General features: G+C 28.4%; 1 protein-coding gene across 1 annotated transcript in view; it reads left to right on the top strand.

Moving 5' to 3' along the window:
• Positions 1-9,905: 9,905 nt before the first annotated feature.
• Positions 9,906-20,240, top strand: part of LOC113363298 (spindle pole body component 110-like) — a 39,894-nt gene continuing 29,559 nt past the window's right edge. Inside the window, exons 1-6 of the mRNA XM_026605792.1 lie at positions 9,906-10,143; positions 12,426-12,585; positions 12,657-12,856; positions 12,921-13,129; positions 14,888-15,058; positions 17,094-17,285. Of these exons, the coding sequence (XP_026461577.1) occupies positions 9,988-10,143; positions 12,426-12,585; positions 12,657-12,856; positions 12,921-13,129; positions 14,888-15,058; positions 17,094-17,285 (1,088 nt within the window). The 5' untranslated portion in view covers positions 9,906-9,987. The remainder of the gene's footprint in view (positions 10,144-12,425; positions 12,586-12,656; positions 12,857-12,920; positions 13,130-14,887; positions 15,059-17,093; positions 17,286-20,240) is intronic.

Here is a 20,240-nt window from a genome sequence, read left to right as displayed (position 1 = left end):
GGGCAGGTCTAGCGCTTTTGGAGATTTAGTGAAAAAAATAAAAAAATGCCATTTGGCGGTCAAAAATGATCATTAGACATATGCACATCAAATTATCAGATATTTTATAGAGATTTTAACAATAAGTATAAGTTTTGTTTACATTCCTATGGGTTCCGTACCAATGCTTATCCGATGCTTATCCGCCGTTAGACGGCGGCGCGGCGCTTACGCGCTTCGATATTACGTCTCTATGCAGTTAAAGCAGTACGATTGCTTTGAAAAAAGTTCAGAATTTCCAAAATATTTCAAAATGCACTTTTCATCAAAAAGTCTTTTTGAAAAAAAGTAAATTTTTGTCAAAATTTATAGTTTCTCAAAAACTATTTTTTTTCAAAGTAAATTTTTTTCAAAAATGTTAATCTTTTTAAAAAAAATAATTTTTAGTACGGGAAGTTCCAGCAATTTGCCTTAAGGTACGATGCGATGCACCCCACTAGTTTTATTTACTTATTTTACAAAATACGTTACATTTTCTAATTTCAAAAATAAACTTTCTAACGGATTAACGGTTTAACGGATTTTTATTAAAGCGCGAGTCGTTACTCGTCAATACAAATAGAGCAAGTGTAAAAAGTAGGTAAGTGGGCCTAAGTTTTATTTATTCTCGTACTCTCTTGTAAACAAAAAGGCGACACGATGCTAATATTTAATTAAAACACAAATAACAGAATGTTAAATAGTTGGAAAAATATTTACTTAAACGCGGAAGAGAGATTTTAACGATCTGTTACAAGAGAAATGGGATGGTAATGGAAATAATGAGAAGAATACTCTTCTTTTATCTATGTATGTACACATGATTATTAATTTGAGATGTATTTAGCTTATGAAGTTATTTGTAAATTTAAACTAAGTTGGTATTGGTATTTAGCCTTGAGGCAAGTTACATGAACTCCCCGATATGTGTGAATAATTGACTTAATCTATAAAAAATAAATTAATTTATGAGTGGATTTATTACACATAATTGAAAACGAACGAACACGTTAACTCGAAGTATTTTCAAAAAGCAACTTTTCAAAAATCAACAATTATTATATTTGAACCAGTTTCCGTAGGATTTTAATGGTTTAGTATGTACTATATTGTTACACCAAGTAAATCGTTTAATTTTTTTAATTTTAGCTAACGTCAAAAAAACTACTCATTTTCTCAAACTTTGATGAATTTTTAAAATTAAACTACTTGTTGTAAGGCCGTAATATTACAGTAAGTTCTATAAGACCATGATATACATCGCCAAAGAAAGTTTCATAAAAATCGGCTTAAATTTTTTTTTCAACAGTTAATTACAAGAAAACGGCTCGGTAGATTTTTACCTAAAACTAATCAGTATCATTCCTAACAAATACCTTTCGAACAGTTTTTGATTTACTAAAATCGATTCGGTAGAATAAGCTTAAATGTGGACGAAAAGTTTAACAAAAAGTTTTAAAAGTTTAAGCTCGGCAGATCGTCTCATAATGACAAACTATAGTGCTCATTGAGATACATCGAATGGCTTTTAAATTTTTGAAATCGGTGCAGCCGTTTTTGAGAAATCGTCGATTTACGGCAAAAAATTTGTTTGCGCACACGCACACACACACACATACTTTTTCCAAATTTGGTCTCATTCGATTCAGAATGGCTTGAAACGTCGAGAAACATAAACTGATGAAAACATAAACTTCGGGAAGTTAATTATGGCCGAAGGAGAAGTTTGTTCTCGTCAAAAAATCCGATTCGCTAATTTTATGTTTTCCTGACGTTTCAAGCCATTCTGAATCGAATGAGACCAAATTTGGAAAAAGTATAAGTGTGTGTGTGTATGTGCGTGAACAAATTTTTCACCGTAAATCGACGTTTTCTCAGAAACGGCTGGACCGATTTCAAAAATTTAAAAGCCATTCGACGTATCTCGATGAGATCTATCGTTTGTGCGATGATCGGCTTCACCGTTTCTTTATAATTAAAAAAAAGTGTTAAACTTTTCGTCCACATTTAAGCTCATTCTACCGAATCAATTTTAAAAAATCAAAAACTGTTTGAAAGATATTAGTTGGGAATGATACTGATTAGTTTTAGGTGAAAATCTACCGATCCGTTTTCTTGTAATTCACTGTTGAAAGAAAAAATTAATCCGATTTTCATGGAACTTTTTTTGGCGATATATATCATGGGCTTACAGAACTTACTAAAATATTACGGCCTTACGACAAGTAGTTTAACTTTAAAAATTCATCAAAGTTTGAGAAAATGAGTAGTTTTTTTGACGTTTGTTAAAATGAAAATTAGACGATTTACTTGGTATAACGGTAGAGTACTTGGTCTTAATGAACATACTAAACCATTAAGTCCTATGGAAACTGGTTCAATTATAAAAATTATTGATTTTTGAAAATTAGCTTTTAGAAAATACTCCGAGTTAACATCTTCGTTCGTTTTCAATGATGTGTAATAAATCCACTCGGAATACTTTTAATCACTCATAAATTAATATTTTTTTATTGATTGAAGTCGATTATTTACACATATCGGGAAGTTCAAGGCAAAATAACACTACCAACTAGTTTATATTTTATTTACATTTATACATTTAATTTATTAACTTCCCATAGGGGTAAATTATAGTAATCGCAAAAAATAAAAAATGAACATTTTTGTAGAACTTCGCGTTTTAGAGGTTTCTGAACATTTCGTCGACGATTTTGGGAATACGGTTCAACCGGTTTAAAAAACATTCGATTTCTATTGATAAGGAGACGAGCTGATTAGTTTTTGGCTAAGGCAGGTGCAGCTGTTTCAATGGTAAAATGGTAATTTAGATTTTTAAGAGAACGTAGCGTCCGATTTGAATAATTCAAAAATCTTAACTTGTATTGACAAAATGAAAAACTGATTAAATTTTTGGAAAGCAGGTGTAGCGCTTTTGGAGATTTAGTGAAAAAAATAAAAAAATGCCATTTGGCGGTCAAAAATGATCATTAGACCCATATGCACATCAAATAATGATTTTAATGATGAGCACAATTTTTTTTACATTTATGTGTTACACGGCGCTTACGCGCTCCGATTTTGCTTCTATAACACAGCCCGATGTTATAACACTGCACGATTTCTTTGAAAGAAAAGTTTCAAAATCCAAAATAAATCAAATTCTTTCAATGTTTTCAAAAAATTTAAGTTTTTGGTACGGGAAGTTACAGCAATCTGCCTTAAGGCACGATGCCATGCACTACTAGTTTACCTCTATTTAGATTCACCAAACTCAATACTGTAAAACTTATATTTAATTAAATAAAATGTTAATTAAAATTAGAATGTTATTTAAAATAATTGCTATGGAAGTAAAATGAGTAAATAATTATAAATTGATAATGTTAGTATTTTTTGTAATGAGTCAGAAAATATCATTTAATAAATATAATTATTTAAATTTAAATAATAAATTTTATTTAATAACCATTTTACTAAAAAAATGATAACCGTGCCCATTTAGTTTGAATAATTTAACTAAATATTATATTAATTAGATAATTAGGGGTAATGGCAATATAAAGTAAATGTATATATATATATATATATATATATATATATATATATATATAATATTTATTAATATTTTATCACTTACCTTTGCAATCCTAGAGGAGCAGGTGTGAATGACCGCGAATTCTTAAAGACTAACTTTTGTATGAGGAACACACGCTATAATATACGAACAAATACATTTATAAATATGCATATATATATATATATATATATGATATATATATATATATATATATATATATATATATGCATATATATATATATATATATATATATATAATATATATATATATATATATTATATATATATGCATATATATATATATATATATATATTATATATATATAACAGAATTCTTACTTAGTATAGGAGTAATACTACATGATTTATTTTAAGGCAGAGGCAGGTCCAAGATATAGAGACATTTGTCTATCGATGTATCAAGACTTTTATATATATACTATCTGTAAACATTCACGCTTCACCTTGTTTTATTTTCAATAAAAATTTGAGCAAAAATACATATTTGTTACACCTAGTTTACCAGTTTTCTTGTCTTCCAGTTTACCTCTCTACCTGTCTGCCAGATTACCTGTCAACCTATTTACCAGTCCACAAATTTACTTGTCCACCAATTTACCAGTCCATCAACATACCAGTCAAGGGGGCGTCCATTAATCACGTGATCGATTTTTTAAGAATTTTTGGATTCCCCCCCCCCCCCCTCTTGGTGATTCGTGGTGAGATCCAAAATGACGCCCCATTTTTAGTTACGAGAATAAATTGTAAAGTATTTGATTTTTTTTAAATGTTCGGATTTAAAAAAAAATTCAAGTAAAAAATAAATACACGTGATATCTTACTATACCTCTCCCTCCCCACGTGATATTTCGTTTTTAATATTTAACTCCCCATAGGATAAGTTATAGTAATCGCAAAAAATGGAAAATGAAACTTAGTATATATCTTTGCGTTTAAGAGGTTTTTGAACATTTTGGCATAACTTAGAAAAAATCAATGTATGTGTGTGTGCGGATACAAATTTTCGTCCACGATTTCGGGAACACCGATCAACCGATTTGAATTATTCAAAAAACATTCGATTCGTATTGATGAAACGTGTTGATTAGTTTTTGGCAAAGGCAGGTCTGGCCGTTTTGAAGACACGGGGCAAATATAATCAAAAGTCCTAATTCAGTTTTCCGTCCGAGCGTCCGATTTGAATAATTCAAAAAACATTGTGTTTATATTGATTCAAATTTTTGGAAAAGCAGGTCTAGCGATTGTCGACTCTCAATAAAAATAAGTTAAACCGCCATTTGGCAGTCAAAAATGTTCATTGGACACATGCACATCAAATTATTAGATATTTTGTAGAGATTTTATTAATGTGTATACATTTTGTATCAATTCTTTGGGTTCCGTATCAAGTTTTTTAATTTTAAAATTCAAGTGTATGTTCAAACAAATGTCCTCGACATTTTCGACAGTATAGAATAACCGATTTGTATGATTGAAAAAACATTGGGTTCGTACTCGATCGCGAGGCGTTTTTGCAAAAGGCAATTTTGCCATTTCGGAGGTATGGAGCGCGAAGGATGTAAAAATGGTTATGCAGGTTTTGAGAGGACGGATCATCCGATTAAATTAATCCAAAAAACATTTTGCTTGAGTATTTGCCAGATTACCTGTCAACCTATTTACCAGTCCACAAATTTACTTGTCCACCAATTTACCAGTCCATCAAACATACCAGTCAAGGGGGCGTCCATTAATCACGTGATCGATTTTTTAAGAATTTTTGGATTCCCCCCCCCCTCTTGGTGATTCGTGGTGAGATTCAAAATGACGCCCCATTTTTAGTTACGAGAATAGTTCAAAAAAAAAAATTAAGAATTTTCAAAAAAATTCAAAGTTTAATAAATTTAAAAAAAACTATATTTTAAAAATATTCAAAAAATATCAAAATTAAAAAAAACGATTTTGTACAAAATTACGAGAATATTTCGAATTTAAAAAAAAAAAAATCCAAAAAATTTCAAACTTCTAAAAAATTTAAAATTGTTTAAAAAATTTGTAAATTATCAAAAAAATTAAACTAAAAGAACAAATTTCTTATAAAAATACACATAAGTTGTTTGTACAATACGCTCGTCGCCTAATTTAAAAAGTACTAAGTTTACGGTAGGTATTTATAATAAATAATCTATTTGAAATTATCCAAATCAAAAATTTCCAAATTCTCAAAAATTAAAAAAAAAATCCAAAAAATTTCAAACTTCTAAAAAATTTAATTTTTTTTAAAAATTTGTAAATTACCAAAAAAATTAAACTAAAAGAACAAATTTCTTATAAAAATACACATAGGTTGTTTGTACAATACGCTCGTCGCCTAATTTTCAAAGTACTAAGTTTGCGGTAGGGATTTATAGTAATAATCTATTTGAAATTATTCAAAACAGTTATTGATGATTTTCATTTCTCGAATGTTTTTTTACATTATAGATATTTTAATAATAAGAACAAATTTGTTTACTTTTCTTTGGGTTCGTACCAATGTTTATCAGTTTAGACGCCACACGGCTCCTACGTCCTCAGAAATTTTAAATTCTCAAAAATCTGTTTTTTCTGTTTTAAACTCTAATTTTTACTACGGAAGTTCCAGCAATTTGCTTTAAGGCCCGATGCTATGCACCACTAGTACATATTAAAATTGAATTTAAATGTTGCAGTGTCAGCAGGCGCAATTATTATTATTATTTATTATATTTATATTAATAGCTCAAAATGTATATTATGAGAATATATTATTGCAATATTTAATTGTATAATGTTTGCATTATATATATATATATATATATATATATATATAATTATATATATATGGTATATAACGGTTTAATAAAAACGTACTAGAATAACATTCTAAAGCAAATGTATTTGCATTTATAAAAGTACTAAGAATCCGCTATGAAGCCATAAGGATTTGCAATGCACAAATTTTATATCTATATATACATGTATCTACATGCATGTGAAACTCCGTTAAAACGATTTTCCAGGAACCTTAACAACAACAATGTATTATGCGAGATAGAGTTTGGCTTTTTATTAAACAATGATTTAAATTTGTGTGTTCCTGGTTTCGTATGTATTGATATTTTTCTAGAATATAATTTATCTTCTAAAAATTTTGTAATTTATAAACGTGTTGAATGATATACATACAGTATCGAAAGGTACATAATAAATAAATAATTATTTATTGCTTTTATTTCAAATATTTGGCTACAAATAAACATTTCAGTAATTTATATTAATATATTTATTTTCTGCACAAAAATCGTTGAAGTATGCTTACAATTCTACAATAAGTTATGTTAATTAATTAATTAAAAGTCGATTTTTTGGCAGCCATTTAAAATTTTTTGACAGCCATTTTAAAATCAAGCAACCATTCGAATGAATTTATTTTCCATTATTAACCGGAAGGTGACTTTCAAATAAAGAGAAAATGAGAAAATATTAAGTAGTTTTTCAAGTATTTTCCAAAAAAAGTTTGTTTAGCTAGGTTTTTTAAAGCTTTTACAAAACTATAGTTTTGAAAGTAGTTTTTTTATATCATTTTTAAAAGAAGCCATCTAACATTTCCTTCGGAGGCCATTTTAAATTTGTAGGCAGCCATTTGAATGAAATAATCTTTCATTATTAACCGGAAGGATTGTTCTTTCAAATAAAATAATGAGAATGTATTAAGTAGTTTTTTTTAAATTATTTTCTAAAATAAGTTAGTTTAGTTAGTTTTCTTTAAATTTAAAAAAAAGTTAGTATTAAAGTTAATTTTTTATAGCATTTTTAAAAAAGACTACGACTTTTTTGGCAGCCATTTTATAGTTTGAAAGCCTGGAAGGATTATGTACTTACAAATAAAAAAAACAAGAAATTTGAGAAAATATTCAGTAGTTTTTTAACATTTTCGAAAAAAAAGTTTGTTGGTGGATTCAGCTTTATAGAAAATACTGTAAAATCATTTTAATTTTATGAAGTTTTCATTGAAAAATACCTTTTCTTGTGTATACACACATAAAAACACTTATGAACCACCAAAATATATAAATAAGTAAATATGTATATATAAAATATTAAATTATTTTTTTTTTTAATTGTTTTTGTTTTTGAATTAATTTTTTATGAAAGTTGTTTAATATCGTTAGAATTCAAATAAAATATCGCGCCATATAGTGTAATATGCTTTTATATCAAATTGGTAAAATATTATAAAATATTGTATTATTAACGTTATTAATGGAATATTTGATTATATAAAAAAGTGGTGCATGGCATCGTGCCTTTAGGCAAACTGCTGGAACTGCCGTATCATAATAAAATATTCGAAAAATTTTAAATGTTTTGTAAAAGAAAGGTTTTTTGTTATTTTTTTTGAAATTTTGTCTTCCCCAAAAACTATTATTTTTTCTTCACACTACCAATACAAGTAAAATGTTGTTTTGAATTAGATGATTCGTTCTCTTAATAACTGCTATTTTTTGTACTTTTTGATCCGCATTTTCTAAACGCCTGGAAGTGCTTTAGCAAAGAACTAATCAGTACGTCTTTCGAATATTTTTTTATTTGATTTGATTTTTCAATCAATACGAACTGAATATTTATTTAATCATTGTGATCGGATGCCCGATTCTCGCAAAAACTGAATTTCCATTTTTTTTCACTTTTTGCTTTATATCTCCGAAACAGCTGGACCTGCCTTTGCCAAAAACTAATCAGCACGTATCTCTATCAATGTTCATTTAAATTATTCAAATCGGTTGGTCCGTGCGCCCGAAAACGTATCCACACAAAACACACACACACACACACATATCCATGTTTTCTAAGGTATGCCAAAATATTTAGAAAGCTTGAAACGTGAAAATTTGCAAAAATTTTCATTTCGATTTTTGGACGATTATAATAACTTACCCTAGTTTTTATAAACAAAATAACTCTTTTCATGTCATGTAGCGACTTGACAGTTAAACAATATCTATGGCTCATCATGTTGGCAGCACTGGTCAACGACACAAACTTCAAGAAGCTTCAAAAATTCGAAATTCTCTCTTCTGTCTGATTTCGCATATTTTTATTTTCATTACTTTCATATTAATATTATGCATTTTTATAAGCATTAAATATAATTACAAGTCATTGCTGTTTATTAACTTCCCGTAGGACAAGTTATAGTAATCGCAAAAAAATCGAAAATGAAAATTTTTATAGATCTTTACGTTTCAAAACCTTCTGAAAATTTTGGCATACCTTAGAAAAAATGTATGTATGTGTGTGTGTGTGTGTGCGTGTATGAATGTATGTTCGGATACAAATTTTCGTCGACGATTTCGGGAACATGGATCAACCGATTTGAATAATTAAAAAAACATTCGATTCGTATTGATAAGGAGACGTGCTGATTAGTCTTTGGCAAAGGTAGGTCTAGCCGTTCCGAAGATACGGGGCAGTTTTTAAGAGAACGGAGCGGCCGATTTGAATAATTCAAAAACCATTTTATTAGTATTGACTAAGTGAAGGACTGTTCAAATTTTTGGAAGGGCAGGTCCAACGACTTTGGAGATATGGAGGTAAAAGTAAAGAAAATGAGCCATTTGGCGGTCAAAAATGAAAAAATTAGACATATGCCCATCAAATTATCAGATATTTTATAGAGATTTTAACAATAAGTATAAATTTTGTTTACATTCCTATGGGTTCCTACCAATGTTTACGCGTTAGACGGCGACGCGGCGCTTATGCTGTTAAAGCAGTACGATTGCTTCGAAAAAAAGTTCAGAATTTCCAAAATATTTCAAAATAAATGATTTGAGATAGAATGAATTAATATGGTTCGAAATTTTATTAAAAGTTTCAAACATTGATCAACTTTATTGATTATTATTATTCATTATTTTATCTTTATTTATTTATATATTTATTTATAAAATATATTTTATCTACACCCATGAAGTTAGTCATAAGTTAATAGTCAGAATAATGTGGGCGCCATCTTGCCTCTTCTTCTTGTACAAGAGTTTGACATTTTGTTTCTTTTTGTAGAAAAATAATGTAATATTAGTATAAGAAACAAAATATAAGTATAACTGTAATATAATAATTCTATTTAACATTGTTTTACAAATTTTTATACAAAATTATATTTATTTTCAAAAACGACATCAACCCAACAATGGCGCCATCTTTCCTCTTCCTCTCGTACTAGAGTTTGACATTTAACGAACAATTCTTACAGTTACTTTCACAATTGTTTTTTGTCATATTTAATCAGTTCTCCGTAGAAAACTCAAGAAAAAACAAGTTTTAATTATATATTAACACTTTACAATTTGCAGTATCGAACAATGGCAGAGGATGATATCATTTATAAATGGAACGAAGTTATGGAAGGCTTCAAACTCAATGAGAACTTCTTTAAAGATAGCAATGCTACTAAAATTGTCAAAGCTTTGGAAGAATTGTGTATTTATTGTAAATTTGACATCAATGCAATGAAGCAGGTAACTTGGAAATATATTAAAGGTGTTAGTTTTTTCAGAAATTAATTTGTTGGGGACTTACTGTGGTTTATCGTTATAGTGAAATTTACTTCAAGTATTGAAGGGACTTTGAGCATTAAACGGTAGTTTCAAAACCATTGAATGATTTATTTAAAAATTATATCATGCAATTTATTGCCTAAAATTTTGATAATAAAGTAACCTTATGTATACTTATAGAAATGTCATTGTCCAATTTACTAGCTCTTATATTTTGCCTATGAAATACAAATAATGAAAGTTGCAATATTTATTAATAATCTATATGAAATCATTAATATAACTGAAATTTTTACATACAGATAACCGCAGTATAACACCGTAGTTAGGACAAAAAACTAGTACAAAAAGAGGAGTTACGTTCCAAGAATTAAAAAAAAAACATGCTACATATTATGCTTTTATAATAAATATTGTTACATTTGTTAAGATATATTACATGAATTTTATGATTTTTCAAGTGCTATCCAATGCGATAATTTTCTTTGCAAAATATCATCATCGTCTGTGCAGTTTCCTGTTCTACCTTCAAATGCTTGCATTATTTTTTGCAAAAGAATTATAAGTGCGATTACTTGCTTTTAGCAAAATGATATTTATATATTTAACACATACAAAGTTATCTTTATCAAACTTTTATGCTCATTTTATTTAAAGAATCTTTATAATAGAATATCCTCATTCTCTGAGCAATTTTCTTTACTACCTCCAGATCTGTGCATTATTTTTTGCAAAAAAATTATATTTGCGATTACTTGCTTTTATCAAAATGATATTTATATGTTTAACACATGCAAAGTTATTTTTATTAAACTTCTATGCTCATTTTATTTGAAGAATAATAAAAATCTCTTTATAATAGAATATCCTCACTAAAACGATTTCAATTTTAATTCTGGTTAAAGTTTTAAAGCTCACTTATATACTTTAAATGAATATTTTTGACTTTGTGATTCAGTTCATATAATTCTTATAAATATTAGACAATGTTACAGTCTTTATAATATTTCTATTTATATTATTTCTATTTCTATTATAGTTACAGTACGGGAGTTCCAGCAATTTGCCTTAAGGCATGATGCCATACACCACTAGTTTTATTTGTGTTTTGCTCAATTTTTAAAACTCTTTACAGCAAACGCGTGCTTTAAAAGTATCGTGCTCAATTCTTAAACTCTGTTATGCATGGGTTACCTGTATTAACATTTATGTGTTTTTTTTTTTAAGTAAAACTTCTTTAGGCGCGACTACGGAGTAAATCTGTACAAATGCAACGGAAATAGCGTTACGCCCGAACAGTTCGTCATTCGCTCTGGATGAAATCATTTCTATACTGTTCGATTGTGATTAGTCGTCGTGTCGTGTGAATGGAGATCTGTCATTGTATGCGTATTTTCATCAACGTTGTTTGCGTACCGATATCAACAAGGAAATCGGCATAGATAAATAAACATTTTTAAGTTTTAAGTTACATCGTTGTACAAATCACGATTTAATGAAAAATGCCTGAATCAGAAGAATATTTTACCCTGTTTCTTGAAAATAATAAAACAAATGAAACATTTGTGCCGTGTTCTAAACAAAGCTTATTGATAAGAAATTATTTCTATATTATTCGTAGTTTCTACAAATCTTTGAAGTTATTGAAATGGAAAATACTTTTATAGGCAAGACAGATAAACAGCTGCTTAAAGAATGAGATTATATCGCCAGCGAAACAGTAAAAAAAATACAAGCAGTCAATGAATGTATGTTAATTTTAATTACATGAAGTTCTTCAAACACAATTATTACATGATGAGTGAAGTTGCAAAAACAATATTTGTTTAGGCGTTGTTTAACATAATCCACTGTGTTAACAAGTATTATAGAATTTATTAATCAGCAATCACTTCATTTCTCTAATGAAGGTTTGTTTCTAAATGCTAATTACAATGACAAACCGATCATGTCATATTTGAAGTATGACTTTAATTATATTATTGTTTTTAAATATTATACATATTTATATAAATGTGTATAATGGTTGACACTAATAAATGTGTGCATCACGAGTTACCGCATTACTAATAAACATTATTCAAAATTGTTATATGATGTATTTATTTTTACTTAAATGTCATCTTGTACAGTAGCGAATAAGTTTTACTTCAATCGCGTGTGAACCTTACGCGCACTCTTTTTTTTATCCGACAAGATTTGTTTAAGATATATATTTGTTTATTATTATGTTCTTTTTTCAGTGCTCACAGTTTGTTATCGCTCAAAAGTTCAGCGAAATGGGTTTGGCTTCCCCTGAAGAACTCGAGCCCATATTCAATATTCTAAAATTCATCTTTAGAACCTACGCCATTATAACAACAGGGAGAAAGACTCTTTGTCTTTATGATGTTTATTTAATTGGTACTTATTTATAAAATAATAATAATTGTGATTAATAAAAATATAAGTAAGAATCTATGTACATTTTTCAGGTCCTAAAAGATTAAATAGAATATTTCAAGAGCTTTTCAACTTTTTCCTATTCTGCAATATCCAGCATAACAAAATAACTGCAGGAATTAGTAAAAGAGAAACCAGGGACAATGACTTGGTAAAAGAAATCGAAGATTTAGATGCGGAGATAGAAGCCTTTGAAAAAGAATTTAAAGCCATCGATAGTAAAATACAAAAGGTATACTTTATATTCAAACTTGAATTGCAAAAGTTATGTTTATTTATTTATTATATATTTTTAGTGTAAATCAACATATCCCCAAACTGAAGACGAGATTGATAATTATAAACAACAGACTCAAGATGTAATGGAAGATATTGCCGAATTGGAAGCAAAAATACAAGCTGAAGAAGAAGAGCTAAAACATTTGAAGCAAATTGGGATTCAAACACAATTCGAAATTGATGAATTGAAAGACCAGTTGGTCACTGATGGTGAAACGTTGACAAGGTGAGATTTATTCAATAACTAGTGGGGTGCATGACATTGTGCCTTAAGGCAACTTTCCTTACCGTAAACAAAAATTTTTTTAAGGAACTCAAAAAAAATTACACAAAATGTGTACACATGATTAAAATCTCTATAAAATATCTGATAATTTGATGCTACATTTTTGACCGCCAAATGACATTTTTTAAACTTTTTATTGAGTATCCATAACCGCTGGACCTGTCTTCCCAAAAATTTAATCAGTTCTTCATCTTGTCAATACAAGTAAAATGTGTTTTGAATTATTAAAATTGGACGCTCTCTTAAAAACAGAGTTCGGAACGGCTAGACCTGCCTTCGCCAAAAACTAATCAGCACGTCTCCTTATCAATACAAATCGAATGCTTATTGAATTTTTCAAAATGGATGATCCGTGTTCCCGAAATCATCCGAAAATTTGTATCCGCACACACACACATACATACACATACATCCATCCATTTTTTCTAAAGTATGCCAAAATATTCAAAAACCTTTGAAACGTAAAGATATATGAAAATTTTCATTCTCAATATTTTTGCGATTACTATAACTTACCCTATGGGAGGTTAATAATAGTTTATCACAAATCATAAAATTAATAAATTATATCATCTCATAGTGAAAACCAAGAGAATTTTAAATTGCTGCTTTTACTTTTTAAAAAAATGAAAATGAAATATTTTGCACAACTTTACGTTTCAAAGGTTTCTAAACATTTTGGCATACCTTAGAAAAAATGGATATATGTATGTGCGCATGCAATTTTTCGCCGATATTTACAGGATCAACTGATTTGAATGATTTAAAAAAAGCATTCCACTTGTATTGACGAAATGAATAATTGATTAAATTGTTCGAAAAGCATGTCTAGCGGTTTCGGAGATTAAAAAAGCTAAATACAATGCCATTTGGCAGTCAAAAATGAGCATTAGACATATGCACATCAAATTATTAATTATAGTGATTCTAATAAGAACAAATTTTGTTTACATTTTTATGGATTCTGTACCAAGGTTTAAAATGTTCATCCATTAAGGACTGCGATTCGGAGCCTACGCGCTTCTATAGTTCCACAGCGCGATAGCTTTGATAGTTTTTTAAAATCAAAACTTTTAAAAAACTGTAATATTTTTAAGACAATTCAACATTAACAAAAATGGTAAAAAGTCTTCTAAGATGCTGTTATTATAACATTCTTCCTTACATGTTTATATGTAAAATACACCTTGTCGCACAGTATTTGGTGCTTTTGCATCTTGTAGACATAACATGGCTCATGACCCGGGCGCTGAACGACGCCCGGGTCAAAATGCTGCATAGCCTATAGATGTTGATGTAACCGGAAGAGCTTCAGTGAGTTAATTATTGCATTTTTATAATTAGTTTAGTGAGTTTATTATTGCGTTTTTATAATCGAGTTTAAACAAAAAATGACAATTCGAAGCAACTTATCACAATGGTGTTATTGGACCTCAATAAGCCCCATCCACTAGGCGATCACACAACCATACAGTTTATGAGAAAATGTTTAATAAATGTCAAGTCGTAATATTTTCCGTTTATATTTTTTGAACATGTGATGTTAGGAATGCAATAAAATCGACTACTGATACAAAAAGACATTTTTAAGGTTCTCACTATCAATAAACAAGCATAACATAGCATTGCCATGACAACGCTATGTTATGAGCTCTGTTACTGCGGAATTGCCCCCATAAATCTTATCATTCATTATAGCACATTGGAGTTGCAAAAAGCAGAACTCGAAGAACTTGTCAAAGACAATGCGGCGCAGGAAGCTTCTATGAAAAAGAAAATAAATTTAATTTCTGAAAAAACTAAGTCAATTGGTCTTGCAAATAATTTGATGACAGAATTCAACAAGTGCATCAGTCTTGGTGAAAAATGGTTAGTATCAACTTCCTGTAAGTTATTGTAATCGTCCAAAAATCGAAATTGAAAATATTTGCATATGTTTATGTTTTAGAGGATTTTGAACGTTTTGGCGTACAGAACAACCAAACGATTCTAATTAACAGGAAAAGCAATTGATTTCTATTGATAAGGAGACATTTCTACCATTTTGCCTGATGTAATTTTGCGATAAAACTGACCATTTAGCAGAAAATTGCGAAATGGTCTTTTTTTTACTTTTGACCTTAGATGAGGACTTTTGAGAATTCCTTTATAATTATGTTTGAAACAATTTTACCAAGTTGTAGCCCATTATAAATTATTGTAACCTGCACCCTGATTTCAGGTTTAAATTGACCGGGCTAATTCTACTCTTGTTTAGTATTATTTCTTATAGAATTTCCTTATTTAAACTTCTGCCTCTATGCTCCTCAGTCCTGTGCTTCAGTTTTCAGTTTCCTGAATTTTCTGATATAGTTTTTCTTCATAGTCGTTTTATCTCTTCTATTATACTCTAGAAGGCGTTGTGCAGCAGACATTCTTTTTGCAATATAGGTTCAATCTCGTTTCCTTTCCTTTTTATTATCGTGCTCAGTAGAGTTCCTTTCTCTTCCATTCTCCTCAGTACTTAAAATTATTATATTTATATATACTTACAAATATTATAAGTACAAAACTTAAGTTATAACTTGTATTAATATATAATTATACTTCTATACTATACTTATAAAATATATACTTCTTCCCTGAATCGAGTTGGAGTTTAACTCAGCTCACGGACCTGCCCTAGAGCAGCTCTACCCATTATTATTATTATTATACATAATAAAGTACATAATTTTTGTTATATTATCTTTCCACATTTTCTTCTCTATTCATCTCCAGCACTACATTTTTAAACTTTCAGGATAGTTTGTCAGCTTTTTTAAGAGTCCATGTTTCTGATCCATACAGAGCATTGCTTTAAGGTGCGTCCACACCTAACGAACGAACATGAACGAACATAAATGAACGTACCAGAACGAACGGCAACAGCATAGTGTGGACGCCACGACGATCACGAACGAACATAAACAAACATGGCGAGCAATGTTCCGCAACTTGTCGGTACATCAAAGGAAATTGTTCGTTCATGTTTGAACTCGTATGTGCAGTGTGGACGTCTCAACGAACGCAAACGAACATTTTTGTTTTAATAATTTAATAATAATTTTTTAATAATAATTTTAATAATTTAATAATATTTACTTTTAATTATTGTGTACAGTTTGAAAATTTTGAATAAATTTTTGAATAAAAGGCTATTCATAAATGAAATAGAAAAGTTTCCTGTAATATGGGAGACTAAAGACCCTTTTTATAAAATTATTAGAAAAAAAACGATCCTTGGGAAAGTGTAGGCAAAACGTTTGGGATGTCAGAAGCTGCAGTAAAGAAGAAATTGCAGTCTTTACAAGTAAATTAAACTTGTATCATACATAGACATTCAACATATATGTTGAGGATGAGAGTTTGAAAATTGAGTATAGTTAGCTCAAGCCTGGAATTTCAGCTTGCTTCGAATATGAATGCTGAGGAAAGAAAACGACTCAAAATATAATATTAAATACAAAAACTGAGTGAAATTAATTGAATAATTTATTTACAGTACTTTACAAATATACACGAACAAAAATCACACAAAACCAGTGAAAATGCCGTATGATTAAAGCTTACATCCATATCAATAATAAAACTGACGTTTCACGAACATCTACGAACAACGAAAATTCAAGCGCTCACTGCTTTTAAGCGCTTGTTCAAGTTCGTTTGGAATTTTTCGCGTTTGTTCGTGTTCCCGTTCGTACTTCTTTGTATTTTCTTGTTCGACATGTTCGTTCGTGTTCGTTCGTTAGGTGTGGACGCACCTTTAAACATAGGCATACACCACACACACACACTCATATGTATATATATATATATATATATATATATATATATATATATATATAATAATTAGTTGATTAATTAATTCATTTATTATGTTTAGCAAATCGATCAACAAGGTGATTGAAGAAAGCAATGCAAACATTGCAGATGAAATAATGGCAGATGAAATATTAAACGATCACAAGGACGCTGTGAATTCTTTGAATTTGAATAAACAAAAATTTAATTATTTATTGAATAAGCGGGAAGAGTTTAATAAAAGTGCACAAAATCAACACAATGAAATTATCAAGTAAGTAAAATGTTATAATTGTTATTATATTGTATTTGTGTATATATATATATATATATATATATATATTATATATATATATATATATATATGAGCCGCTCAGTGCACACATCGACTAACTCCACTTTTTGAAAAAACTGAGATATTAGTGGAAAAGAACTTGGTATAATCATAACTTTTTATGATTATAATAATTTTCCAAAAGAATAAAAATTGCCACTGTGAAACGAAAATTTTTTTTGACCACTGAATCCATAAGTCATTTATTTCAGAAGACATTTTGATTAACTCCATTCTGTAGTGTATATGTTCTGGTTGGGTTGGATTTCGGGTTTCAAATTCGTGAATTACGAATAAGAACACAGAACTGTAGGGTGTTGTGGGTCTCGAAAAAAATTCATCTAGTTTTATAAAAGACATCGATGACGTTACAAACTTTGAAAAAATAACATACTAACATTCGCGTACCCGGCAAAACAAGAATATTAAAACTGCCTGAAGTTTATTGAAACTTGTTCAAAGTACGGAAATAAGAGCTAACTTAATTAAAAATAAATTTCTGGTCGGTGAAAATAGTTATTAATCCATTGACTTAAGATTTTGTCATTATTGAGTCACGTGCGAAAAAAAATCGAGACATAATTTACCAGATAGTTGATACAATATAATAAAAACATTTAAGAAAAAAGCGCCATTGTAGCTAAGCCGAATGCTTCACTAAAATTTTTTATCTATTTTTTATTTATTCAGAACAATAAATCAATAACAGAAAAGTAACCATGACAGGGTGTCCAGAAAATTGGCTTAAAATGCGCTGAATTTAGAATAGAAAGGTTCAAAACCAACGATATTTAAGTATTATATATATATATATATATATATATATATATATATATATATATATATTTAAGTGTGACTACAATGAAGATCCGAATTTTAAAAAAAAGTTTGTATCAGTTAGACCAAAATGTTCAAATAATATACATTAGTCTTTATTATATTCTAAAGAACAGACTTTGAGTACTTGGTCTCAATGCTAAACCATTAAAGTCTTATGGAAACTGGTTCAATTATAAAGATATTGATTTTGAAAATTTGCTTTTAGAAAATACTCGAGTTAACGTGTTCGTTTGTTTTCAATCATGTTTAATAAAATCACTCGAAATACTTTTAATCACTCATAAATTAATTTATTTTTTATTGATTAAGTCGATTATTTACACATATCGAAGTTCATGTAACTTGCCTCGAGGCAAAATACCAATACCAACTATTTATGAAAAAGCTTTAACACGAATATATAAAAATTAGCTTTATTACTTTAAGCTCCACAAGATTAACTCCACAAGTCATATCAAAACTTTAACTTTAATGATAATTATTTTCTCACTATTAATAGTTATAAATCTTATATACCGTTACATGTAAGCTATATATGTATTTATACGTTCTAAAATATATTTTTCAATTTATATTATTATGGGAATTTTTAAAAGCAATATACATTACTTTATCGCTTTTCTCCACTTTCTGACTTTTCGAGTTAGTCACTGTGTGCACTGAACGGCTCATATATATATATATATATATATATATATATATATATATTTTGTATGATTCTGAATTTGATGTTGACATATGTATTAACAAAGTCTAATAATCGGGCATAACATCAATAAAAAACATGAATTTCTTCAAAAATTTATTTTAAATCCATACGTTCGGGCTATAATCCTAGCCTTCATTCAGTGGAAACTACAAATAAAATAAAAACTAAAAACAATTGAATTGGAGTGAAAAGAAAAAAATAAAATAGTAATTAGTACTTACAATTAGTTGATTTAGTGTTAGATTGGAAAATTTAATAAACCATGGTATTATTAAATTACCATCCATACAATACCATGGATTATTAAATTTTCCAATCTAACACTAAGATCAACTAATTGTAAGTACTAATTACTATTTTATTTTTTTCTTTTCACTCCAATTCAATTGTTTTAGTTTTTAATTTTATTTTTAGTTTCCACTGAATGAAGGCTAGGATATAGCCGAAAACGTATGGATTTAAAATAAATTTTGAAGAAATTCATGTTTTTTATTGATGTTATGCCCCGATTATTAGATTGTTTGTTTATTATATATATATATATATATATATATTTAATGTGGAATATATGAATTTCAATACAACACCTTCTTTGCACTAATTTATTAAATAATAATTTTCACAAACGTTTCAAGAAATAAAATGGTGAGTTTCAATTCTCACACTATATTGGAAATTGAAGTCTTTTAAACAGCATTTTAGAAAAAAATAATATATAGTAATCGCGGTAAAGGTACAATATTATCTTGGATTTCTCCACCCAACATAATTGCTCCAATAATGTTGCGTATAACTTTCATAATTTCGTATCATATTTTTCATCATATTACGTATATTATTTTCATGTAAATTCTATCCTTTGCACTCTTATTTATTTAAATTTATGTTATTATTTATCAATATTGCTAGATGTTAATTATTTAATAGTTGAAATAATTATTGAAATTACAAAAAAAATTAACTGGTTCTTAATAATTACAGTATCTAAATTACATATTTCTTACAATTGATAATAATTTAATACACATTATTATTACTTTATTTCATATTTTAAGTGAATTTATTTGTCAAATCCTGCTCATATGTATATACTTGAATCTACGATGAACTAACTAAATATTTCATAATATCCAATACCAAACAAAAGAATTTTTGATACAATGAAACATCTAAATAATTTTTTGAATAAGTAAATTAATTTTTTGTATTGTGAAATAATTTAGTAAAGTTAGGCAAAATACGACATGCATAAGTTTAAAAAATTGATATATCAAACTGAATTATATAATTTCATCTGCCAACATATCTGTATCTTATATTATTTTCATTTCTGGCACATCTCAGCT

This window comes from Ctenocephalides felis, unplaced genomic scaffold, assembly GCF_003426905.1.
Source record: "Ctenocephalides felis isolate EL2017-DRISC unplaced genomic scaffold, ASM342690v1 CF-g0.4_SCAFFOLD_00845, whole genome shotgun sequence".
Taxonomy (NCBI): Eukaryota; Metazoa; Arthropoda; class Insecta; order Siphonaptera; family Pulicidae; genus Ctenocephalides; species Ctenocephalides felis.
This window is presented reverse-complemented; position numbering and strand designations above follow the sequence as displayed.